This window comes from Gopherus flavomarginatus, chromosome 22 (assembly GCF_025201925.1).
Source record: "Gopherus flavomarginatus isolate rGopFla2 chromosome 22, rGopFla2.mat.asm, whole genome shotgun sequence".
NCBI lineage: Eukaryota > Metazoa > Chordata > Testudines > Testudinidae > Gopherus > Gopherus flavomarginatus.
In genome coordinates, this window is record NC_066638.1 from 9,863,242 (window position 1) to 9,889,987 (window position 26,746).

The 26,746-nt window shown below is 47.5% G+C and overlaps 1 protein-coding gene across 8 annotated transcripts; it reads left to right on the top strand.

Moving 5' to 3' along the window:
- Window positions 1-1,450: 1,450 nt before the first annotated feature.
- Window positions 1,451-23,111, top strand: CEP85 (centrosomal protein 85). 8 transcript variants are annotated; one of them, XM_050932712.1, is made up of 14 exons: window positions 1,451-1,482; window positions 4,255-4,327; window positions 5,344-5,496; window positions 8,510-9,228; window positions 10,789-10,922; window positions 11,776-11,893; window positions 12,336-12,521; window positions 13,923-14,075; window positions 14,325-14,479; window positions 15,139-15,259; window positions 15,769-15,819; window positions 15,910-16,017; window positions 19,454-19,679; window positions 20,266-23,111. In XM_050932712.1, the coding sequence occupies exons 2-14, from the start codon at window positions 4,273-4,275 to the stop codon at window positions 20,427-20,429; spliced, it is 2,343 nt and encodes a 780-aa protein (XP_050788669.1). In that variant the 5' UTR covers window positions 1,451-1,482; window positions 4,255-4,272; the 3' UTR covers window positions 20,430-23,111. The 8 variants fall into 8 exon arrangements, with proteins under 8 accessions (XP_050788669.1, XP_050788671.1, XP_050788670.1 ...); XM_050932714.1 differs by having other exon boundaries at window positions 1,453-1,494; XM_050932713.1 differs by having other exon boundaries at window positions 1,466-1,519.
- Window positions 23,112-26,746: the final 3,635 nt, after the last annotated feature.

Sequence of the window (26,746 nt, forward strand, 5' to 3'; positions counted from 1 at the left end):
CTCTGGGCCTAGTGCGTGGCCAGACATAACAAAAGGCTCTAATCATTAGTATGCACGAGGAAGGGCCCCAGTGAGCAATGCTCTATTGACCTCCACCAGGGGTAACTGCACGGAGAGCGCCTTAAGTTTATGCTGCTTGGATCGCATCAGCCCCAACATGACGCCTCTGACTGTACCAGGGATGAACTTGGCCCAATAGCTTCGTGAAGGGCAAAGAGGTTGGAGGCTTGGGGTGAGGGAAGGGTGTGAGAGAGAAACGGAGAGGGGTGATGAACGCCAGCATTTGCATTGTGCAAGAGGGCACGTGTCTGGGTGGAGGATGGGTTTAGGAGAAGGGGTGTGTGGAAAGGGGACCTGGGAGAGATTGGGTGGTGGGACAGGGGCGTTGAGTGTGTTGGGTTGGCTGGGAGTGTACAGGAAGGGGAGCTCTGGAAGACTGATGGACGTCACGGGAGGGGAGACTAGAATCACTGTGCAGGTGTCAGTGAATTGGCGGCTGCAGGCTCCAGATTCTCATTGCTATGGAAATGTGCCTTATAAAAGATGCCGGGTGGCTCCATCCTGTGCACTGTGCTGTACACAATGTACTGCACACACTGCCCTTTACACTGTATCTAGCCAGTGGTCTAACATCCTTCCTCAGCTACCCCAGCATGAACCTAGTGTAACTCCAGAGAGGTCATGGCCATTACTGTAGATTTCCCCCCCATGATAGAAGTTGGGCCAGTGGTTGGTGCAACAGAAACTGAATCAGCCCAAGTGGGTTCCAGGCCTGGCTCTGCAATGGACCTTTTCCCCCTGCTCTGCTCTTCTAGCCTCATGTATTTAAAGGAGCAAGGTGCCAATGTTGGTCTTCCCAAGTGTCCTTATTTCTATTTCTCAAACGTTGCCAGGTGTGGGAAGGCTGAGCAGAGGGCAGGAAACTGGTGCTGTGTGGTATGAACAGTGGCTCTGAACCTCCAGACCAACCCTGGCATCTTTCTCACAGCGGGCAGCTGGAAATGCTTAGAGCTTCCCTCACTCCCTGTACAGGTCAGCTGGGGAGAAAGCACGTGGCGCTGCAAGGGGGAGGGGCCTAGTGAGGGGGCGGGGCCGAGGCTGGGGGTGGGACCTGGGGTCTGAGAGGAGAAGGGGCAGGGACGGGCTAGTGGTAGGGGAGGAGTGGGAAGGGGGCGGGGCAATGGGGCTCCAGCCCTAGGCCACGCCTCCTTTCCTTACGGGTCGCTGTGGGAGACATTTCTCCCTCATGCGCTGCCGTTATTCCGCGCCCCCTGCGGCAAGGCGGAGCTCATGTCTGTTGGGCGGGGAGCGGATCCTGCGGGCCAATGGCGAGGGACTGGGAGGGCACGAGGCGGAGTCGACGCTCCGGATAGGCTCGGGTCGGCGTGGGGGCGTGGCTAGCTAGCGTGCCCACGCCCCCGGCCCGGCTGTAACGGTCGCCGACGCGTTCGCGCCGCGAGACAGGGAGCCGCGCGGAGCCAGGTGAGGGGGCGGGTAGACTCCCTGTGTCCCCCCCCCGGTAACTGACATCCCCCGGCCAGCGTGAGCCCCCCTGCCCCTCCCCCGGGCATGGCTCCCCCCGGGGCGCGCTCCCCCCGTCGCCTGACCCCTCCCCCCCGCCTAGCTCCGACCCTGCCCCTGGATACGCCCCCGGGGGCTGGAGCCCCGATCCCCGCCGCTCTCCCCGGGGATTCACCCCTCCCACATTGCCCCGCTCCACCCCCCGCCCCTCAGCTCCCCCCGCCCGCTCCCTGCGCGAGGTGCTGCCCCCCTCCCCGGGGTGGTGCTGCCGCCCCGACTCCTGCCCGCCCCGGTGGAGATCTGGGCTGGCGGCTCGAGGCCGCTGGTGTAAGGCAGTAGCAGCCGTGCTGCCCCGCGCGGGGTGGGGGCGAGACAGGCTGGGGGATTTTACGGTTGTTTCCATCACTTCGTATCTCCTGCACTCTTCAGCATGAGGCGGGACCTGGGCTGGGCTGCTCTGGCTAGCTGCTGCTGGGCCCGAGGGCTGCTAGAGACTGGCCTAATGTCAGTCAGCTGCGTTAAAGAACCAGAGACCCTCGTCAAAACACATTGGAGCCCTGCCAAATTCACCACCGTGAAAAAACGTGTCACAGATGTGAAATCAGACTCTTTCTGCGAAATTGGAGGGGAGGGGCAGGGCTGGGGTGCCCCAGCGGGGGCTCCTACCATTTCTCCAGCTACTAATCCAATCCGGGCTGGGGAGGGACGAGATTTACTCTTCCCCTGCACAGCCACTTCTGGGTACCTGGCCTGGGTAGCAGCCCCAGGGCTTCCTGCAGCTGCAGGAGATTGCCAGAGGTGGAGATAAGTCTGATCTCCCGTTTGCTGCTAGGAGTGCCCTGCAGCTGGGGGAGATTCCCTGAGGGGGGTCTGATCACCTACCCCTCTCCCAGAGCAGCTGTGCCGGGGAAGAGCAAGTTCTGTCCCTCCCCAACTTACAGCTAAGAGCCCCCAGCTGGGGTGTTCCCAGCAGCACAGAGGAGATCAGACCCATCTCTGGGAGCTGGCTGCAGGAAGCTCTGGGGCTGCTGACAGCGCAGAAGTGAGGGTAGCAATCCCATGGCACCCCCCACACCCCATTCCTCCCTCACACTGAACAGATTTGTGACCCGTCCATGACCCCCTTTCTGGTCAGGATCCTCCATGATTACAACACTGAAGTATCAGTTGTAAACATCTGAAAAGATTAAATTGACTAATTTTCAAATCCTATGACTGTGAAATTGACCAGAATGGACCTTGAATTTGGTAGAGCCATACACATAATCCATTAACCTGAGTTAACCACCAAGTTTTGTTTCTCTTTGCTCAGAATGGAACTCCACTTCTCTTTTCTTCTCCCCATATCTCATTGCATTCCCTACTGTCTCACCATGTGATTGCTGCCAAATCATTAGCTCTTTGTTTTCAAAATAGAAATATTTTCCATGAGGACTTTGGATAGCAAAATTTACGTTAATTAAGTAGGGCCTGCAAGGACTGGATAATAGGGAGTTACTATTTCACAGGGTTGAAGGAACTGAGAGCTTGAATTTGATAACAAAGAAGTTTGCAAATGCTAGATATTATAGTCATGCTCTGGGCAGGAGATTCATGTGTTTGAGATGATTTCATATGTAATAAAGTCAACCAAAGCTCTGGATAGAGCAGTGATCGTCGCTGATGGTGTAACATCCCTTATGACTGACTGACCAGGTTTCTGGCTGTAGCTGCATAAAGTAATCTTCAGAGGGGCAGAAATGAACTGGCTAAGTGCTGAGGTTTGTAATAGGAAATTTTGAATCATTATAGATATAGAACAAATACCTAGATACTATGGTGGCTGATGTCCTATAAATAACCGAGATAGTACAACACATGGCCAGGTTTTATGCTGAGCACTTTGAGTGTTACAAACCAGAACGTTTTCCATTTCTGAAAAGTGTGTTAATTCAGAATAATTGCACTTCTTGAAGTGTTAACTGCTGTTCTATACTGGAAAAGAGGTGCTAATTTAACAGGTGTGTTGTAAACAAGACACGAGAAGTCATTCTTCCGCTTTACTCTGCGCTGGTTAGGCCTCAACTGGAGTATTGTGTCCAGTTCTGGGCAACGCATTTCAAGAAAGATGTGGAGAAATTGGAGAGGGTCCAGAGAAGAGCAACAAGAATGATTAAAGGTCTTGAGAACATGACCTATGAAGGAAGGCTGAAACAACTGGGTTTGTTTAGTTTGGAAAAGAGAAGACTGAGAGGGGACATGATAGCAGTTTTCAGGTATCTAAAAGGGTGTCATCAGGAGGAGGGAGAAAACTTGTTCACCTTAGCCTCCAATGATAGAACAAGAAGCAATGGGCTTAAACTGCAGCAAGGGAGATTTAGGTTGGACATTAGGAAAAAGTTCCTAACTGTCAGGGTAGTTAAACACTGGAATAGATTGCCTAGGGAAGTTGTGGAATCTCCATCTCTGGAGATATTTAAGAGTAGGTTAGATAAATGTCTATCAGGGATGGTTTAGACAGTATTTGGTCCTGCCATGAGGGCAGGGGACTGGACTCGATGACCTCTCGAGGTCCCTTCCAGTCCTAGAGTCTATGAGTCTATGAAACACAGTATTAAAGAGAAATGTTTCCTTTAGCAAAGAGTAGCTGTAGTATTTATGTCAGTGTAGGATTTGTATACTTGCTTCGCCAGTGGCAAAAATGGATTGGATTATGCTGATTTAAAATATGGTTCTATTTCTTTAATTTTATAGTTGACTGGAATAGCTGTGATGGCCACCCTTGAGAAATGCCCAGACCTGAGGTTCCAGCAGACCAGTCCAACAGGTTTGAATTATGAATTGTTTTCCTTAAAAGTCATACTCCTGTCATATCCTGGTGGGAGATTCCTTATGAAACCCAGGAGGTGGCTTATTTACCAAAAGCTTTTTATGAAAAATAAAATCTTAAAACATTTATTTGATCTGTTAATATCCTGTGCCTGCAAAACAATTGCCTGAGTGTCCGGGGACAGATAGTCACTTACACATACACCAACCTCTCTTAAAATCCAGCAAAGGGGGAGTTCATAGTGTGATAATATTGCAATGCATCTTTCCCATCACCAGTATTATCTCTGTACTTCTGTATGCAAACACTGTCACTCTGCCGCCTCTTCAGTGTTGGAGCACATGCATAGTGATAGCAGTGAGATATGCATTGCATTCTTATCTTCCATAGTGGTGTCCTTTTGTCCCTTGGTTTAGGTCCTCTGTGCCTATTGCTAGAAGATTTGCCATAAGGAAAGAGATTTCACAAGCAGCAACATTTCAGAGGAATCAAACAAAGAACAATTCATATCCACACAGTAAGGAAATGTGTGAATACAGCTTAATCCTGATTCTCAAGCAGTTGACTTGCTGATCATTCTGGAGAGATCCACTTCTGTTTTTTTTTAATGAATTTAAATTAAACTGGAAGAACGATTTTGTAACCAAAAGTTCAAACTCCATTTGATAAATTAAATTGGCTTGTTGGTAAAATTTAATTTCTAATATTTCCTCTGTTCACCTCAGCAGGGGCAAGGATAAGGATGGGTTTAACAAGTCTCTTCCATTTGCAGTCTCCTATAAATAAATCTGAAACTTGATTTCTTTGAAATCAGCTGCAAAGTCATCTTGTTCATTTATTACCTTTCAGTCTCCTTCACTGGAAAATATCTCTTGAGCAGGTGGAACAGGCTGGGGGTATTTTCCCCTCAGTGTAGAATCTAAACGTTGATCTTTGGGGAACACACTCTCAGTGTAATACTGATAGGTAGTGCTCTGAATTATATATATGCCCACAGTGTGACTCTTTTCCAGACTCTAATACAGGTCAAAAGAGCTGTTCTTTGGAGACCGACTGGAAAACCCCAACTCTGTCTGTGAAGTTCCAGAGTCGCTTTGGTCACTGTTCAAGTATGGCTGACAGTGGGGATACAGCAATCGAGACCTCCTGCTCAGATAGCACAGAGGGTGAGTCTGAATGTCTGATCCTTGCAGTAACTCTGCAGAATTTTTTCTAGTTCTTCTTACAACATAAACCAAGTGTCAAGAACCTCCCGATACAGAAACATCCCTAGCACATGAAATGGAGGGGAAGATGACACATTCTGCAGTGAGAATATTGTACACTTTCACACTTAGCCATCAGTTTTGTAACCTAAAATGTAATCAAATGTATATTGGTCGAGAGACTCATTATCTTATCTAAAGCTTGAAAGGTGATGAGCCAAACTGCATTACGATTTCTAGCTTCAAGTGTAGTTACAAGTTTGTCAATTAAAATGTCTTTTGACAGAGGTAGATTAATAATCTTGAAGATGCACAAGGATTCTCAGCACCTTGAACTGTTGACCTTCAGCCTCTGCTTCATATTAATATACTTTCCAATAGAAAGCGTGTGAGGATCTCACTCTCCACAATATGCTGGACAAAACTATTGCCTCAATATTCCTCTTTACCTGTATCTTGTAAGAATTATGGTCAGTTTATTAAAATGGATAGAGACTGGTATATTTTGGCTCTTGAGCTGCAAACAGAACAAGGGAATTTTTGTGTAATAGTTCTCGGTAATATCTAGACTTGACTATTTTGATTGTGTAGTGAGATGCATTCTGCGAGGTCACTTTGCATATTGCATCCAGTCCTAACTAGGGGATTGTTAGCTTGGAGTTCTTGCAGCACAAGGCTTCCCAAGAAGGCCATGACTTTAAGAGCATGGGGGACTGACATTGATATCAATGGGGCAATAATCATGTTTTTGCTTTTTAATTGGGGAGAGAAACTGTTGTCACTGACTTTTAACTATGAGTGGATCCACTTTTTGTCCTTCTGTTGTTTGAATTCAGGCTTCTGCACTTCCACAGCATCATGTTGGCTTTTTTCATTGTATGCAAGTAATGTATTCTACAGCAATATAGGAAACTGCACCTTCCCTCGTGCTAGATGAGACAAACTCTTGTGTGTGTGGTCTGAGGCAGTAGTGAGGCTTGCGTAGGACAGTGGTTCTCAACCAGGGGTATGCAGAGCTCTTCCAGGAGGTACATCAACGCATCTAGATCTTTGCCTAGTTTTATAACAGGCTACATAAAAAGCACTAGTGAAGTCAGTACAAACTAAAATGTCATACAGACAGAATGAGAAAGTAAGCAATTTTTCAGTAATAGGGTGCTGTGATACATTTGTATTTTGATGTCTGAGTTTGTTAGCAAGTAGTTTAAGTGGAGGTGAAACTTGGCGTATGCAAGACAAATCAGACTCCTGGAAGGGGTACAAGAGCCTGGAAAGATTGAGAACCACTGGCGTAGTACACTACTTGTTAATCTGAAGCTTCTTTCAATCACAAATAAGGAGGGTTTACTTGTATTGCTCTTTAAAAGGAACACATCTTGTTCACTTTCCCATTCCTCAGGTGTATGGTACCATTTGAAACTTGCCATATTTTCTAACACAAGAATCAAGATCAAGGTGCTCTTAAATAATTTTTTCAAAGTATTGTATGCCTGCACCTTGAGGTTCCCCTTCTAGTTTTTCTCAGCACAGGAAAATTTCCAGTTGCACTCAAAGTGGGGTGGTATTGTCGATAATACCACAAACATACAGCAAGACAATGTCCCTTCTCCGAAGAGCTCAGATTGAACTTGCTATACTGATAGTTAGTAGAATAATATTTTGACTTTTAAAATCAGCACACCTGTTGTAAAATGCCACTGACTGTGGTGACCATTCCCATGCTTCAAGGGACTGATTCATTCCCAGTGGAGTCCACTGCTAGTGGCTGGAACGCAATAGCTCCTGACCATGATGCTGCAATCTAAGTTTAGGAGACTTAAGAGAAGAAATCAGCCCTGACTCCTCTTGGTCTGTTTGAAACGTGTATTCTTGTCTGTTTGAAGGGCTGTTTCCTCTTTGAAGGAGTCATAGGTGGAGCTGATATCTGCAGGGGTTTCCTCCCCCCCATTTGTTAACATTGAGAGATGACGTTCCTTCATATTCACATCTTTTATGTAGCCTGAGACATTTGACAGGGTCCTGCATAGTTCCTCATTCTAGTTACTTTAAAATTGTGACTTCATTCCTTCTCATAGCAACACTCTGATGTTAAAAACATGTGAGAATGCGAGCTCGCTGTCCCAAAGCTGGGCTGGAGAAATAGCACATCGGGATGGGCTTTAGCCAATGCACTGAGAAAACAGGCTAGCCCGAGGAAACATGAAATTGGTGCATTGGTGCCCGAATATATGAGGAGGAGGAAAAATCAACACATTGGAAAAGAAGGCTCTTCAGTGTTTGCCCAGTTGAGCTCCTGTTGTTGCTCTATTGAAACCTGAGAGTTACTAAGAATAACTTCAGACTTCCATGCAGTCAGGTTTGGTAGCTGCGTGAGATGACGGATCTGCACTTCGTCTCATTTCCTGTGACTGTGGGACAGAGCCATTACTTTGAGTTCTAGGAACGGCTGGTTTTGTTGCCATGTTCCAGGGGAGTTCTAAGGTCAAGGGCTCTGTGCTGTGTGTTGCAGCTTATCATGGGCTTAGCAAAGGCTCCTATTGCTTTTGGTTACAGTGCAGAGTCGCTGTGCTGTGGGACGAGCAGAATGTTACCAAGGTCTCAGTTTTCAATTCTTGAGTAAGTTTCAGCTTTTTACTCAATTTCAGAATTTATTTCTAAGTGACTAGATGGATACGTTTATCAATAAGTTTTGATTAAAGAATTTGAATGCCAAAATGTAATGATCTAGGATGAGTGATAGCAGTTGTTTCCCTTTTGCAGTTTACTCTGGCAGATAAATATCATGGGACTCCTGGAACTTTTAATAAAGGAAAAAAAACAATTGTGCAAGTGTGCTCTTGTCCTGCTACTGTGTATGGTCTTCCCCAGCCCCTCAACTGTAGGCAACGTTCCTAGTAGGATAAGAAAAGGTGACACTTGTCTTGTAATTGAAAAGTGTTGCTTTAATTCTAACTCTCTGAAATTCTTTCCCTAGAATTTTGCAATTCCAGTAGCAGTTCCTCGTTTCAGCCCATCAAAACCCAAGTGACCATCCCTACAGCCCATGTCATGCCTTCTACGTTGGGTACTTCACCCTCCATGCTCTACTCAGCAGGTGAGCCAAGCTCTTTGCAGAATGCACCAGTTTCATCCAACCCAGCCGTCCCAAGATCGTCCACTGAAAATGGAGGGCTGACGAGAAGTGGAGATTTTACTGCTGCGAAATCCTCTCAAGTGGATCTCTTGCATCTCTACGGGACTTCTGGGGAAAATGGTTTTGAGCAGTCCTGGTTTCCTATTTCTGATCATCTGAGAGCGGAAGACACTCGAAAATTTGACATGCCTGCCGTTGAGCCAACCCTTAATCAATCTGTTTTGCTGGATACGCTGTACGCTGATTCGGCCCACAAGTTCCGGGATCCGAGCTTGATTTCCACTTACAAAGGAAAGGAGTCTTACAAAGTGCTGCCGGAGACTAAACCAGCAGCAGGGGGCAGTGAAGCCTGTGAGCCACGAAACGGTCCATGGCCCACTGGGAGCAGACTGATGCCATTAGGATTTCAGCCCAATAACGTCTTTTCGAAACCAATGGCGGCTCAGTCTCAGGTGTGGAGGCAGGAGCCTTGCACTTTGCATCCACATCAGAGGGCCTGTGAACTCAGTGCCTGGAGGCAGCAGCTGGACAACATACGGTTGCAAGTAGAACAGATGCAGGTAGAAAAAGATCCACTTACAAAAAAAACCTTTGAAATCGCTTTCTCCTTCCCTCTCCACCTCTCTCAGAGTTATATGTATTGTAACCACAATTCCTGACTAATGCAGTAAGAGGGGGCAGGGGGGAGTCTTGTGCTTCTATTACACATTTTTATACAAATTATCTCAAAACTATCTACATATACATGTCATTCCTCACATCACTGAAATGTGGCAACCATGTAACCTTTTTTTCCTATCAGGGGCCACTGATCCACAGAAAAAATCAGTGGCGGGCCACACGCAGCCCTGTTGGGGAATATGGAGGCTGGAGGCTTGAGGCTCCCCCCCACAGTGGGCAGGCCAGCGCTCGAGGCTCCATCCCAGGGAGGAGGAGGGCACAGAGGCTCAGGGCTTCCTCTAGGTTCCTGGGTGGGGCCATAAATGAGGGGTTCAGGGTGTGGGAGGGGGCTCTGGGCTGGGACAGAGGGTTTGGGTGCGGGAGGAGGTGAGGGCTCCAGCTGGGGGTGTGGGCTGTAGTGTTGGGCCTATGGTGCAGGAGGGGGCTCCAAGCAGGGGCCAAGAGGTTTGGAGTGCGGGCTGGGGCAGAGGTTTGGGGTGCAGGTCCAGGTACAGGGTCTGGGAGGAAGTTAGGGTGCAGGAGGGGGTTCCGACCTGGGGCAGGGGGTTCGGGGTTCAGACTCCGGGTGGTGCTTACCTCAGGTGGTGCAGTCAGGCTAAGGCAGGTTCCTTGCCTGCTGGGGCTAGGGATCTCTGCATGGTGCCTGCTGCCCTCATGCACCGCCCCTGCAGCTCCCAATAGCCGTGGTTCCTGGCCAATGGGAGCTGCAGAGCCAGCGCTGGTGGCAGCATGTGGAGCTTCCCTGATTGCCCCTGCTCCCAGGGGCCACAGGGACATGCCGGGAGCTGCGTGAAGCCAACTGGACTTCTGGCAACCTAGCGAGCCAGTGCTTGCGGCTCCAGCCCTGCAGGGGGGCACCGCAGCTCAAGGCTTCAGGCCTGCGGCACAGAGACTTGCTGCCGGCTGGATGAAATGAAGCAGCAGGCCGGATACGGCCTGTGGGTTGTGATGTATAGCATTTCTGTGTTACAACAGTTTAAATCAGGTGGTGATTACCCTTTCCGATGGGAAGTGCAGGGGAAATGTATGCAGATAGAAGGCGGTGGTTATCAGTATTTCAACTAGCAGACTAACCTCGCTCCGTATCTAGACTTATGGAACAATTTTAAGTAGATTTTTATGAAAATATCAGTCTTTCACTGGAGGGGAGCCATTTGTTTAGTGAGCAGTTGGTGGGTAGCAATATTAGAAACTAATGGCCTCCAGTGACACAGCACAGTGGTCTAAAATTATTTAATAAACTCATTGCCTGAGCTCAGCCAAAATTACTTGTTCCCGGAGCCCAGACACAGGCTGGAATAGCTCCGTACTAGATGAACTTTCTGCATGCTCACATGCCAGATGAGCACACAGGGTACAAAATAGCCCCAGCAATGTTGCAATTACCTTCTGTGAAACCTAAGCCTCACCTTCCTTCTCTTTCTCTCTCTCTTTTCCAGTTACAGAATGGAGCTGCTTGCCACCAACCTTCAGTGTATGCTACCTCACTGCACTCCACTGATCCAGCCCAATGGGTCAGTATCCTGAACACCAGTGAGAATTTACTTAAGGAAAAAGAGATCCTCATTGACAGGTAGGAGGTATTTCAGGAGTGAGCAATAAGGGGAAAAAAAGAAATGTTATCCTGTGAGTTTTTACTGACACTAACAAATAACATAGTAATTGTAAGAAAACATTTGAAGAAATGCCCTTTTCTTCCATGAGATTTCAGAACGATTCCCATGGAAGTGAATAGTGAGGAAGTGAGACAGGTGATTCCTTAGCAGCAGTGGCTAACTTAGAGGATCTGCAAAGGATTTTTAAAAACTGCGTTTGTGCTTTTTCCCTGCTTTGTGATGGAGAAAGAAGAGCTAAAAGCTTTTAAAATGTGTTCTCCTGTTTGTTTACATGAGATGCATTTGGAATGCCAAGTCTGCTCTTCCTAGTTTTGCTGGAGGGACCTCTGTGGGATCTCAGGGATGTTTATTTTGGGCTGGTGAGTCTTCAGCAAATCTCTCCTTTCTCCAAAGTGTTTATTGACTATTGATGTCAGGTGCTAACACACATGAAGTTTTAAACATTTGGACTAAAAATCCCTGCCCAGGTCATTTGCTCAGCTTGACTCTTCTGACATGTGCAATTTCACCAGTAAATTCTCCAGTCACTGTAGAAACTTGCAGGGCAGACAAAACTCGAATTTTTAATGTGAAAAACAAGCATGTTTTTGACAAAAACGCTTTCAAGTCTTGAAAAATTGCTATTCCTTTGCAGGCTATTTTTAAGCTATGTAGTTGTGTTTTTTGTCATGATGGCCGGCCCTGACTGAGGAGATGTGTGTTTTTTGACTGTACTGGGTTTACATAGCTGGCAGAGTGCATTGTCCTCTGGGCTAGGGCAACAACTATGGGGTATGTTTGAGAAGGATTTTTTTTTTTTTTTTTTTGCAGGCAGAGGCAGCACATCTCCCAATTGGAGCAGAAAGTGCGGGAGAGTGAGCTGCAGGTTCACAGTGCTCTGCTTAGCTGTACTGCCCCCTATGGAGATATTTGCATGTTGAGAATGCAGGTAAGTAGGGACAGCAAGAAGTCCGTTGAAAATAGCATGCACTAAACCCACTTGCTGCAGGGTGCTTGTTTTAGCAGGTTATTTCTGCATAGGAGGGGTGGGCAAGGTAACAGTCCATTCCAGGTGTGTGTTCTGGTGCCAATTCATCTGGCCCACCTGGTTTTTTCTGTGGTCTTGACATTTAGAGCCTTTGATTTCTGAAGAAACTGCAGTGGTCATGCTACTAATGTCGGTGGCCAACAGCACCAGCCAAGCAGTGTGGGAGCTGATTTTGCAGGTGCATAAGAGGTGCTGTAAAGATCTTTGGGAGCTGCGAAGGGTGGATAATACATCAGAGTTGTAACCGCTGTTCTGGAGAATAGGGTCTGTTATGTTTTTAACAGGTGGGTTTAGAGGACAATGGGAACCCTTATGCTGGTTGCTGGGTGTCCTTTGTTGGCAGGAGCTGCAGCGGGAGAACTCGTTCCTGAGAGCACAGTTTACTGAGAAGACTGAATCCCTCAGTAAGGAAAAGATTGAACTGGAGAAGAAGCTGGCTGCTTCAGAGGTGGATGTGAAACTGATCCGGGAGACACTGAAGGAGACCGTGCAGAAGCATGTGGAGGAATTGAAGAAACAAGAAGAGAGGGTATGACTGTCGGTGCTCTAGAACTGTGGCAATACATTCCCCCCCTCCCCCCCAAAGGGAGGTGTTGGCCCAGTGACTGGCATTGGCCCGAGGAGCCATTCCTGGCACCACCACCTGTTGTGTGGACCCATTGGGCCTGCTCTCTTCTCTCACAGCCCCCAAGCAAAGAGAAACCTCAGCCACTATCAGGCTGTAGTTGGGAGCAACTTGCTTTCAAAAGGAAGCAAAGAAACACCTGGAGGGACCTTTCTTTTGCCCCTTAATTTTCTTCAGTGTATATCACTGTATCATCAGTGACTTGTCTAGACCCCCTCTTAATTCTAATTAGCAAATCAATATAATTAGGGCTTCATTGTGAAGGAGAATTTAAGGGTTAGTAAAAGAAATAGGTTGGACTCCCTCTTTTGACATAAGTCCTTCCCCTGCTCGAGGTAAAGTCTGACTTATGGATCCACGTTTGTGTCACATGGATCACACTTGGCACTTAAACACGCTGAAACGATCTGTTCAATGGGGAATGATTCTTGGCTTAATTAATAAAATGTTGTGTTTTTAGGCTAAACTGTTACTTATTTTTCTTGTGCATTCTGGAATATAAATGTCACCCCCTGAGTAGAACTGTCTGTTCCATTCTTGCCTAGTATCTTCTTTTGTTCTTCTCAGCCCTATTCGTCCTTACTACATTTACAGGGAACGATCCTATTTACAGTTCTAAAAACAAATGATGCATAGATCTGCAGTTTGTGGGGAGTGGGTTTAGGCGAGCCCAATAGCTTTCCTAAAGTGGGAAACTTTCTTACATTGTTGCAGTAGAGGTTTGTTCAGTCAAAGTGGCATCTCGGGTTCCTCTGATTATTTGACGAGAGCTCAGAGGACAAGAGCACCCACGCATTGCAACACTAAGAACCTTATGTGCAACTTGCTAAGAGTCTGAGGGCTGTTCAAATTGTGTGTGTGTGTATGTATCTAAAGCCAAGCAATGTGATGTCATTAATTTATTTTTATATTTCAGAATTTTAACTGTATTGTTAATTGTGTGCAGCATCTTATAAGTGTGTGTGTGACGCGCTAGATAACTTTTAAATTCCAAGCGTATTTGCTCATCCTTTCTTTGAGTACAGAAACTTCCTTGTTTGGGTTCACCAGCAATAAAAACCTGCAATTACAGAGGGTGGCTTAGGAGCTCATGTGCTGACCAGATAGCTAGCATATAACTTCCAATGGATGAAGTTCACTTTCGGATAACAGTGAAAAGAAAAGCTGCTGAGATGCGGCAATTTGATATCTTGGTGATGGGTGCTGCAGAAATGCTTCGTTAGACAAGCTGGAGAGAGAGGCAGACACACTCGCATGGAAATTATAACATAAGCAAATCAAACCTTCAAATGTCTCTTCATGCAGATAAAGGGAAGAGACAAACATATTAACAGTCTGAAAAAGAAATGTCAAAAGGAGTCTGAGCAAAACCGGGAGAGACAGCAGAGAATTGAGACCCTGGAGCGCTACCTGGCTGATCTGCCAACACTAGAGGATCATCAGAAACAGAATCAGCAGGTAAAATGACATCCTCTGTATAGTGCTGAGTTTGAGGCATTAGCCTGGATGCCACAATTTACTGCTGCCAATTATCCACACACTAGGCTAGTAGAATTGCAATCTGTCCTTCTGAGAGAGAGATGTTCTGAGCTATGGCTGTAAATTGCCACGTCGATAGTAGAAATCTCTGTCAAGTACTAGGCCTACTGCGGCACATGGCAAAGGATCTCTAGACTTGCTAGTGCTGAGCAATGTTCTCTGTTCCAGTTAAAGGAATCAGAACTGAAGAGTTCTGCTCTGCGGGAAACCGTGACAGCGCTGAAAGGAGAGCTTGGAGATGTCCGGGCTGCCTGCAGAGAGCAGGAGATGCAGCTAGAAACACACAAACGCAAAGAACTGGAGCTGCTTTCCACTGTGCACAGGTAAAGCCCCAAAGATGAAGGCGAGCCTGACTTCTGCCTAGTAGCAAAGGCCGATAGCTCTAGAATCCTGAGCACAGAGAACAGAGAAGTGGAATACGCTAGAGCGCGTCTTTCTGCTGCAGCGTAGTTCTGAACGGGGCTTGTGTTGAGTCTCTGGATGTTGTGCTCAAATGTAAATTCTAGATAAAATTGAATGACCATAACTTGTGGCTGTTCCAAAATGGAAGTATGGCTCAGGGAAATGCATGACGCCTTTCTGCTCCAGGTCATCATAGGCTACTGGAGCTATGCGAAACCAGCTTGTGGACTCGGACCAGTTCCCACTGGATATATGTCTATATCACACATGCTACAATTGAGCATCCCATTGTGACAGCCTCAGCAAAGAGGGCAATGGTTGACTGGGTCATGGAGGCTGATCACCCTCCCCACCCCTCCCTCTACCCCCCCCCCTCCCCCTGCTATTCCTTAGAAGTAAATCACCTCATGTCACATGGAGGAGCACTGACAGGGCAGTGGAAAAAGCTTTTCCCATGTGCATCTGTTCTGTGGCAGAGGACATCAGTTTCTCCTATTGTCTCTTTTAAAAGAGAACCGCTGCCACATTACGTTGAAATTTCTTATATTTGCCGGTTCATTTGATGAGCTGTTTATCTCAGCTTGCAGGATAGGGTGCAGCAGTGTGTGAAGAGTGCAGGCAGAGGGTCACCTGTCCAGGAGGTGGAGAAACAGAAATCAGAAAATGATTCTCTGCAGAAAGACTGTGATTGTCTCAGGAAGGTAACTGAATATACAACTCAGACATGGGTGAGACTGCCCCACACTAACTTGGATTTCTCTCCTTCCTTGGACTGTTCCACATCAGGCATTAAAACAAGGGTTCGAGTTTAACATTCAAACTCTTATCGTGCACTTTACAAGTGCTATGCGCTAGTAGTTCTCAGCATGCCAAGCCTGGAGGGGTCTGATAGCCATTCTCGGTGTGAATACTATACAATTCTGTAGTAGTCACTTAAACATCAAAGCGACGAGAAACTGAAGAATCCAGAAAAGGAAGGAGGTGGGGAGGGGGAACCCCAAGAATGCAGCTTCTCCAGTCTTAGTACATAATTGCTATTCCTACTAGCACCTTCCACTAGGGAATCTCAAAGCACTTTACAAACCAGGCTGTAATTTAAAGTGATTAAAAACTGATTTGTAGCTATTTGATCAAAGGAAGAATCCCAAATGGTATTACTGAGTACGTTTGGGCATGTTCAGCTCTTAAATGCATCTGCTTTTGATTTCAGATTGTGGAAAAACAGCAGAAGAAGATGGAACAGTTGTCTTCACGAATAAAGGTGAGAGGTGTGAATGCTGAAGGTCTGGGAACTCTGGAGCATCGATTATAAGATATGTTGAACTAACTTATCTCCCTGGGTCTGCTCCAGAGCCTGGAAGAACAGGTGTCTCAGGAAGAGGGGACAAGTCAAGCTCTGAAGGAGGAGGCGACGCGAAGAGAAAACGCACTGCAGCAGCTACGCACAGCTGTGAAAGAGGTCAGAATTGGAGTTTGTGTATGAACACGGTAGCTGAATGAACAGTGAACTGTCTTGTAGGACGTGCAGTTGCTGGTTCCTCCTTCACTGCATCTTGTCAGAGTCTGCTAGCTGCCCTGACTGTGCTCTAGAAAGGGGTTCCCTTGTCTCTATTTTAGAACCATGAGTTCTCTTTTTCATCCATCTCTCCACCCAGTTGTTGCTTTTGTAATGCCTGAGATCTGGCTGTGCCCGGCGCCCATGTAGCAGCTTGTCTCCCCAACTCCCAGTTTAGTGTGGATTGTGATTGTAGTTACTGACGTGGCCACCAGGGTGCAGTAAAGAAGCCTTAGTCACCACAGCTATGTACCAGCACTTCATAAGCCCTGAGTGAAAGATTCTAGGCTGAATTCCAGCTGATGTGTTAGAGCAGGCCAGTACAACTCGTAAAGCGGCAAGGGCCACATTACTCCAAAGAAAACAGCTGAGGGCTGAAACCCCCCGGCCCCGCGGAAACAGCCCAGCGGAAACACTCCACCCCAGCACCGCCCAGCCCTGCAGAAACAAACCCTCCTTTCCCAGTGCCGCCCCACCAAAACAGCTGTGGGCCAAAAAGGAAGTTTGGGGGTGAGGAGGTGATACTTGATTTTAAATCAACCAGGGACTCCCAGCTGAAGAGCTGGCTGGGAGCCCTCAGGGTCAAATTAAAGGGCCCAGGGCTCCAGCGGCTGCGGGAACCCGGAGCTTTGTGGGGCTGGGGCAGGTATTTAAAGGGCCCAAAGCTCCTGCTGCTGAGGGGAGCCCGAGCCCTTTAAATCCCAGCCCCAGTGCATCCGCTGGAGCTGCCGCCAGGATTCAAAGGGCTCTGGGCTGCCCATGGCGGCGGGGAGCCCTGAGCCCTTTAAATCTCAGCCACGGCCGAGAATCTCTGCGGGCAGCTCAGAGCCCTTTGAATCCCGGCCGCGGCTGAGATTTAAAGGGCTCTGGGCTCCCCACGGCTGTGGGGAGCCCAGAGCCTTTGAATCCCATCCGCAGCTGGCAGGGCTGGCTTTAGGAAGTGCGGGGCCCAATTCGAACATTTTCGGCGGGGCCCCGGCAGGAATGACTGAAAGAAAAAAAAAATGTGTTTTAAAAAAAAAAAAAAGAAAAAAAAGCCTTTCATTTCTTAGCAACTGGTTCCCTATAAAAAGTTCTGCCACAGTATGTATTTTTTGTACCAATAGGGTTACCATATGTCCGTATTTTCCTCCTGGATGGCGATTTAAGATCCAAAAAGCCTGACATGTCTGGGAAAGTACAGATGTATGTTAACCCTACCTAAAGCTCTTTTTTAAAAAGATGTGTCTGAACTAGAAATGAGCTCTGCCACTCCCTGAAGGTGTGCTAGGGTGCATGTGTGGGTCCCAGCTGCTCCCTGCCCACCTCATTGAAGCAGGTGTGCGGGATTACTTCCCTGGGAGCTACAGGGCATCAGTGGACATGGGGCTGGCTGGAGGTAGGGTCTGGCTGCAGGCTGGGCAAGGGGTGTGGGGCAGGCTGGAGATGGCATGTGGGATGGGCTGGCTGGCTTCAGGCAGGGCCACGGGGGGTGCGGCATGGGTTGGCAGGGCTGGAGAAAAAGGAGTGCAGGACTGGCTGGCTTCAGGCAGGGGAGTGCGGCAGGGTTTGGATGGAGACAGGGAAGGGGGTGCAGGGCTGGCTGGAGACAGGGGTTGGTGCAGGGCTGAAGGCAAGGCAGGGGGTGAGGGGCTGGCTGGAGACGGGCTGGCTGTGAGCAGTGGGTGCAGGGCTGGCTGCAGACAGGAACTGGTGCAGGCAGGGCAGGAGGTGCGGCAGGGGTTGGCTGCGGGCAACTGGTGCAGGTACAAGGGATACAGCCCATCCTGTATGGTGAGTGCCCCCTCCTCCTGCCTCCCCCACCAGGGTAGCAGTAGCAGCCCTTGGCTCAGGAGCTATTTAAAGGGCCTGGGGCTCCCCTGCTTCCGCTGCCCCAGCCCTGTAAATAGGTGCAGGAGCCCTGGGGAAGTGGTGGGGCTCCAGGGGCTATTTAAAGGACCAGGGCAGCAAAGGCATCTGGAGACCCTCCCCCCCACTACCCCAGAGCTCTGGGGGCTATTTAAAGAGCCTGCGGCTCCCCTGCTTCTACCGCCCCAGCCCTGTAAGTAGCCGAGGGAGCCCTGGGGAAGCGGTGTGGCTTCAGCGACTATTTAAGGACGGGGGTGGCAGAGGCAGCTGGAGCCCCGGCCCTTTAAATAGCCCCCAGAGCCCCTGCTACCCCAGGGCTCTGGGGGTATTTAAAGGGCCCAGGGCTCCCCTTCTTCTACTGCCCCAGCCCTTTAAACAGCCACGGGAAACCTGGGGAAGTGGTGGGGCTCCAGTGGCTATTTAAAGAGCCGGGGCGGTAGAAGCGACGGGAACCCCGGACTTTTTAAATAGCCCCCAGAGCCCCACAGCCCTACCCCAGGGCTCCAGCAGTGGTGCTCTGGTGGCAATTTAAAGGGCCTGGGAGCCACAGGCCTTTTAAATTGCCCACTGGGGAAGCTGGGCCACCCCGCTACAGCGCACTGGCTTTTGCCGGTACATCGTACTGGGGCTTGGGCATGTGGCCCTCTTAGGGGCGGGCTGATTCAGGGGAATTGGTTGAATTGGCCTAAAGCCGGCCCCAGTGGCTGAGATTTAAAGGGCTCTGGGCTCTCTGCAGCTGCGGGCAGCCCAGAGCCCTTTGAATCCCGGCTGCGGCTGAGATTTAAAGAGCTCTGAGCTCCCCGCCACTGCAGGCAGCGCAGAGCTCTATGAATCCCGGCTGCGGCTGAGATTTAAAGAGCTCTGAGCTCCCCACCGCTGCAGGCAGCTCAGAGCCTTTTGAATCCCGCTGCGGGCCGCACAGTGAGCCTCTGCGGGGCCGCACGTTGTGCAGGCCTGTCTTAAAGTGACCCAAGTACTGAGTGCGTCTCCTGAAGAAGAATTCACCCTGCATCAAGTTGGGCAAAGAGAAGCGGGAAAGAGCACAGGCATCTGTTGGAAGCCACTGCATTATCATCTAGACTTAAGGTGCCAGGGAGCTAGTGGGATAAGGCGCTTTCTGTCCTGTTGACTTTTATATTCTTCCCTTTTGAGAGAAGCTGGCTCCTATTTAAAAAAAACCTGGTGTTGTGGTGGTTGGGCCCAAAATTTGACCTTTAAACTGTTCGAGTTGGGTTTGAATCCAGAGGGATTCTTAATATAAATCCATCCTTCTGGTCACCACCACCACCAAGTATCTACACTGCTAAAAGTATATACCCCTGCTGGCAAGACACAAAGTTCCAATCCTGTGAAAAGAAAACCTCCTGATTCAGAGAGCAGTGTCTGTACAGTATGCAAACATATAAATGCAACAACGGTCTGTAAGACCTGCTCCACGCTGAGGGGCCATTAGAATCAGATGGCTTAGCTGACGTTACTTTTCTTTGTTCAGCTTTCAGTGCAGAACCAGGATCTGATTGAGAAGAATTTGACCCTACAGGAGCACCTCCAGCAGGTAGAGATGAACCAACCGCTTCCTGCTGGGACAGCACATCTCGCCCATGAGTTACATAGTGAACTGGCCAGCTGCCTACAGGATTTGCAGTCTGTCTACAGCATTGTGACTCAAAGAGCACAGGGCAAGGATCCCAACCTTTCCCTGCTCCTGGGCATTCACTGTAAGTATACGAGGGAGTGATGGAATCTCCGAGTGTGGGGCGGCCTTTGGTTCATGCACTGGGTGGAATAGAATAATTTGTTTATATCCGTGGTCCCCAAATGTTGTTTTCAGGGTCACACTTCCCCTCTCCACCCGAACTGGGGCAGGAAGCAGGGCTGGGAGCGGAGTTCTGGCTAGGGCAGGGGTCAAGGCAGAGTAGGGCTAGGTGGTGCTCCCTCCCTGTCCCCAGGCTGAGCCTGTCTACTGCCCCCCACGCCGCCTGAACATTTCTCCACGCCCCCTGGGGGAGGGGGCACCCTACAGTTTGGGGACATCTGATTTATACTGTAGATAGAGTGTTCACCTCTTGGGTTTAAGAACAATGAAAAGTCTGAAAAGCCAGCCTGCCTCTCTGCTCTGTCGTTCTATTCAGATCTCTGATTCACAGGCTTTAAAGATTTGAATTCCCTGTACGTATCTGTTTGGTGTTAATTAATGCCATGTACTGTGGATAATTTTGTCTGGCGTAAATTGATATATTTGCTAATGCATGGCTCCTGTTCAGGACTGTGTGTCTGATGTGATTTCATTCTCTAACTATACAGCTGTGCAATCTTCAGTTAAGGAGAAGGATGACTTGCTGAACCCAGACGTGCTTGCAGAGAAACTGATGGAGGTGAAACAGCTTCACAAAGAGATCGAGGACTTACGGACTGCAATATCTGACAGATATGCACAAGATATGGGGGACAACTGCATCACGCAGTGATGGATCAGCTCTCCCCAGGATAGCATAGGAACAACTGGAAATGAACACTTGAAAACCCGAGGAGATTAGAGCCCATGTAATGGAAAAAACTATCAAGCACCTTATCTCGCTTCCAAGGTACTAAGATGCTGGTGCTTATCCACAAGAGGAAATCGGGGATTCTGATGTCAAGGTCATTCAGATGCTGATTGCCTAACTGGAACTATTTAGGAGCTTTGGTGTTCATCAGACTTTGCAGCAACTTGGATCCTTTGGAAGGTGTTATGTTGGATTTGGTGCAGTTGCTGATTCGATCTGGTGGGTGAGTTACTAGTTATCTTCCAAGTATGTCAAATACTGAACATGGAAACACAAGGATTCAAACTGACATGAAAAGGAAGCAGATGCCATGGCCTCTGTCCTTTCTGGTAAATAAACAATCCAAGCAGATTCCTTCTGAATATTCTGGCTTTACTGATTGCACAAAAGTGTTCAGAGGAAGTCTGTGGCGTTCATAGACAAGCTGCTGTGCCATAGCTCTGTTCAGTTGTACCTAGAAGTACAGTGTTGCAGGCTTATCCGCAACAACCATGTATATGGCTCTGGCCCAGATAAATAGTGTGTGGTCATTTGGGTAACCAGGTCTGCATTGCTCAGGTATAGGCTACTGAAAGATGTCAGTTGCCAACAGGCTGGAAAAAAGGTGATACTAAAACTGGGTTCTGAAAATGCTAGTCTTGATGAGGCCTTAGGATTTTATCCCTTTAACGATGCTCTGAATGTGGACTGCTACTGAAGTGCCTTAATCCTCTAGAGAAATTTCCTGCCTACTTAACTTCATCCCTAATTCATCGGCTGGTGGGGTGGGGGAACTCGTCTTTCTCCTCGCTGCCTTTATAGCCATAAGCCAATCCCTGCAGCAGCGTTAGGCATACTTACACTCTCCTGGCAGGACAGCTCACTGCAAGCAGCAGAGAGCCTTTGCAGGCCTGCAGCAGTGTTCTTGCACAAACACTTGCTGCCTCCCTGTAGATGTTTAGTGGGAGAAATGACAATCTGACGTTCAGAATCATTGCATGGGGTATCCTCAGTGTGCTGCTGTCTGGGATGTGAACAGGGTTTCCCCAAAAGTCCTGCAGGGTGGTGACCCCATTATATGTCTGCAGTGCAGTCACAGGGAGCCATTGCCACTCCTGTAGACACACCTGCTAGATTAAAGCTAGCTCAGGACCAGAGCAGTGAAATTGCAGCAGAGTACGCTCGAGCCACAAGTAATTACCCAGGATTCCGTGTTTGCACGTACAGCCTGCACGGCCACAGCTTTACTGCTCCAGTTCCTGAACTAACTAGATTAAAGCTTGCTTGGTTTTGTGTCTGTGAGCTGCAACCGCACCCTGTGACTGTAGTGATGTCAAAATAAGCAAATGAAAATTCTTTTCCATTATATTTTGTCAGCTCTCAGTCTTAGGGGTGACTCTGAAGTACTAAACGTCTGCTTAGTTGGAAAAGCACCAAGAGGCTAATGAAACCCACTAGCTGGTTCAGAAGCTAAGTCAGTTCAGTCAGATGAAAACCCTGCTGACACGTTAACATTTGGCTGGTGTAGGTTTTCATCCTTCTTTTGGTGCTGATCCCCAGTTCTGTGAAGATGCTGTTCCTGGTGCTTTTTTGTCAGACTTCATTGAAACCAATAAAATCTATTTTCGAAATCTGGCCAGCACAGTGTGTGTTTGTTCTGGAAACCACCTAGCTAATATGCTACCCATGGCTAAGATCAGAAAGTATCTGATGGGTGGCTTGTTAGCTGGTGTATTCCCTTCCTGGAGCATCTGGTGTGATGCCTGGTGGTGTAACATGGATCACTGTTATAATCATGACATCTCTCCACAGGTGCTGCCTCCAGCCAGCTCCCTTGCTGAGTCACTTAGACAGGTGGGCCAAGATAATTCCTTGAAGTCAGTTGCCCAGACTATTGAGAAATACTATGGGCATGACAGGGCCAGCAGCACCAAACATGAATGTTGCTGGGTAACTGGAAATGTTGGTGACCAGAGCTGCTGTTAGCCTGCCAGGGAACCTGCATTTAGCACCTGACTTCTAAAGCAACCTCACCCACCTTTCCATTTATACCCACAAAACGCATGCAGGGAAGAAGAGAGGGAGATAGCTGTATGTCCCCAGCGGCACCCACAGAATGATGGGTGCAAAACCGGAGTCTAGGTCTTAAGAAATGAAGAAGGGTTAAGAAATGAAACCCTTATGTATTTACGCTGATACAGAGCAGGGCACTGCATTTCTGTCCTTGGGGAAAGAGGTAATAGGCTCCTATGTGTCATGGCGCTTGGGTAGCATATTACTGTGCCTGTGAGAGAGAGAGAGAGAACAAGCTTCATTTTAATCCTTTTGCAAAGGTTTGTATTTAAAAAAAAGTTCTTTGCACACCTTATTGTTAAAGTAACTTCAGTTATAGCAGGTATCCACCAGCTTTGGTGGCTAGAGCGCCCAAGACCCAGGTATCCAAAATAACCATGTACTGTGGTTAGTCTCGTTGCTTAAACAGGACGTGTTTAAATAGTTGCCTTCTGCCTTGGGCCTGGTGTTTTCTTGTACAGTTAAGCACAGGTATATTTATATGAATATTTGTCTTTTGCAGTTGTTTGTACTGACTATTTTGATTATAAAATAAAGCTGCTTTGTTCCTGTTGTGCAGAGCAATTCGGTGTATGATTTTCCTTCTCAAGGATGTGGCAGAGGCAGATGGGATTTGATAGTATTTCATAACACGGCATTGTTCCTAATGACGCTTGTGCTTTGTTGAACTGAAACCACTTTCATTACGGCTATAAACTGTGACTTCGGAATCAAGCCCCATATTCTGCTTCATCTGTGTGTCACTCCAGTTGCAACTAGAGTTGCTCTACTGAAATCAATGGGAGTTTTGCTGCCATGCAATGATGAATCAAGTCCTAGGATTCTTCACTGCACAGAGTTACAAATCCAAGCTACTGTTTACAGTAAAACCTTAGATGTAGGGCTATGAAGGAAACTGAGGGCAACTGAGGGCAATGGAAAGCAGAACAACTCTCACCAGTAACCAAATAACACATCAACATATGTTGCAGAAGACTTTTTTTTAGAAGTCCCTACTCTGTTTGTATAGGGAAGTACAAGCTGACCATGCAGCACTTAAGATCCAAATAGCAGCTCAAACTGGGCTTAGAACTGTGCCTTCCTTTTAATCACGTGCCTCCAGGAGGACAGAGTTTGATTGCAACTGCTAGTATTTTTCGTTAAAGTACTGCAGTGCTTACTACCTCCCTTCTGTGGCATTCTGAGCTAGGTAATGGCATACCCTGAGTGCTCAGATGTGTGTGCCAATAGCTTCGCTGTGCTAGTTTGCAGGATGCCCACTGCCTTCATGTGGGGCGAGGCATGAGGCCAGAATGCTGTACAACTTAAAGGGAGCCTGCTTGAGTGATTACAACAGAAAGCTGTGGCTGGGGGCCTCTGCCTCCCAAGGATACTTTTCCTTGACAAGCATTGGGAATGGCTGATAGCAGAGGAGGTTATAGGGATTTGGGGAGGGTGGGTGCTAACTGAGCGAGTGATCTGGGCACAAGGCACAAGTTGGTGCCTTGTTCCAGGTTCCCTGTGGCTCCCAGTTCCCTATTCAAAGGTTAAAATTACTTGAGAGTGAGATGAAAATTCAACAAATATAATATAATTGTTTCAGTGTGATTACAAATTTCAGTTAGTAACTACTTCATCAGGGAGCTGGGCTTTGACTGGCTGTATGTGACCAAGTAAGTCTCAGATCACCCAGTGGCCAGACTGTTCTGAAAGAGCTAGGACGTGCCACTTCCTGACGCGAAGCTTCCTTTTTGTGCGCCCTCAGACCACTTCCACAGTGGGCTTGGTTGTGGCTGGCTGTACATGACAATGTCTCAGTTCACCCCCAAAGGACACGTTCCTGTGGCAGTTGTTTTGAGATGGAGAGGCCGCTCCCAGAGCTGTGAGCTTTTATTTCTGGTCTGATCTGTATTACCCTCATTTTTATTTTGTTTTTCTGGGTAGTAAACAGCAGCAGCAGCTTGGTTTTGGGCACTTCAGTGGAATCTGGAGAACTTGACCTGTGGCTACAGTATCTCCCTCTCCTTTCTTTTTTTACTTCCAAGCTTCCATTACCAAATGCCAGCTCTTAGTTTGATCAAGGTTATGGACACCTATAAAATGGTTCCCAGCGTTGTATCTCAACAGCCTTGTAGCTAGAATGACAACCCATTATATAGGTATATCTCAAAATTATATCTCCTAGAACTGGAAGGGACCTTGAAAGGTCATTGAGTCCAGCCCCCTGCCTTCACTAGCAGGACCAAGTACTGATTTTGCCCCAGATCCCTAAGTGGCCCCCTCAAGGATTGAGCTCACAACCCTGGGTTTAGCAGGCCAATGCTCAAACCACTGAGCTAGTCCTCCCCCACCCCAACTCTACTGTTTATGCAAATAATTGTGATGACTTCTATTGAACTGATCAATATTTGAAACATTTTAAATATTAATACTATACTCAAGTTACATGGAAAAGGACTACAGTCAGGGCAACTTTTCTGGCGTAGGGGCATTTCATTGTTGGCTGAATAGTCAGTGAATGGTATGTGAAAAGACGCAGATCACCACTTTGAGATGCATCCACCCAAATGCATCTTGTTTTCTTTCAAATTACTTGTTGTGCACAGAAATCTGACGGAAATAGCTGAGGGTCAAATTTTTGAATCTTTCCGTGCTTGGACTTAGCTACATGTGTGATGAGTAAGAGTCACCCTGAACGAAAAGACATGTACTCAGTTGACGTGATCCTTTGCCCTGGTTCACTTTGACTCTGAAATTGTAAGAGAAGTTACCATTGTAACAAAAATATTAATTGAGCATTTGGGGCTGTTGTGCGTAGTGCTGATCGCTGGTGCCACCTAGACGTAAGCACCCTCAGGATTTGTATTGCTTCCGCAGAACTTCATGAAGAAACTTCTCTTCTGTGCATCGACTTGCTGCGTAATTTGGTGTCTCTCCATGCAGAGGTTTTTATGGTCTGTAAATCTTAACGTAAGCAACTACAGTGCCCAAATTCCCATGTGGAGGGGGAAACCTTGATAAAGGTGTATGTGTAGCTGGGCCACTAAAAGGGTTTCACAGATTCAGAGGGAACCACTGGATCACGTAGTCTGACTTCTATACCACTATAGAATTTCATCCAGTTACCCGTGTACTGAGCCCAGCCACAACTTGTTTGACTAAAATCCATCTAGAATGGCATCTACTCTTGATTTGAAGCCAGCAAGAGAAGGAGCATCCACCCCTTCCCTTGGGAGTTTGTTCCAAGGGTTAATCAACTTCACTGTTAAAAAATTAGGCACTGTTGGTTTGTTTTTTAATTTGAATTTGTCTGGTTTCAGCTTCCAGCCACTGGTTTTTGGTCTGCCTTTCTCTGTTAGCTTAAAGAGCTCATAAATACCCACTGTTTCTCCCCTTGAAGGTATCTGCACACCATAATCAAGTCACATCTCCGTGTTCTTTCTGATAAGCGGTAAACAGCTTGAGCTCTTTGAGGAGACAGCATTTTTGTCAGTCTTTGAATAATTTTTGTAGCTCTGCTTTGTGCCTTCTCCAATTTTTCAATATCCTTTTTAAAACATAGACCCCAGAACTAGATGCAATATCCCCTCAGCAGGGCCTTAAACAGAGGCAAAATCACCTCCCTCCTCCTATTCATTTTTCTTGTTTATACCCCCTAGGGTTACATTAGTCGTTGTTGCTGCAACATCATCACCCTAGGCGCTCAGGTTCAGAAGCTTGTCTGCTTCATTAATGACTTGGATAATGGAGTGGCGTGTACATACATAACACTTACAGATGATGCCAATCTGGGAGAGGTTGCAAGTACTTTTGGAGGATGTTCAAAATGACCTTGACCGATTGGAGAATTGGTCTGGATTTCACAAGATAAAATTCAATAAAGACAAGGGCAAAGGATGTTACTGACAAAGGAAAAATCAACTGCACAATTAAAAACTGGGAAATAACTGGCTAGCTGGTAGTACTGCAGAAAAGGAGCTGGGATTATAGTTGATCACAAATTAATATGAGCCAATAAGATGATGCAGGTATAAAAAAGGCAAATATTGTTCTGGGGTGTATTAACAAGAGTGTTGTATGTAAAACAGAGGACGTAAATATTCCTCTCCGCTGGGTGTGGCTGAGGCCTCATCTAGCAGACCGAGTCCAGTTTGGTGTGCTGCACTTTAAGAAAGATGGGGACAAATGAGAAAGAGTTCAGAGAAGAG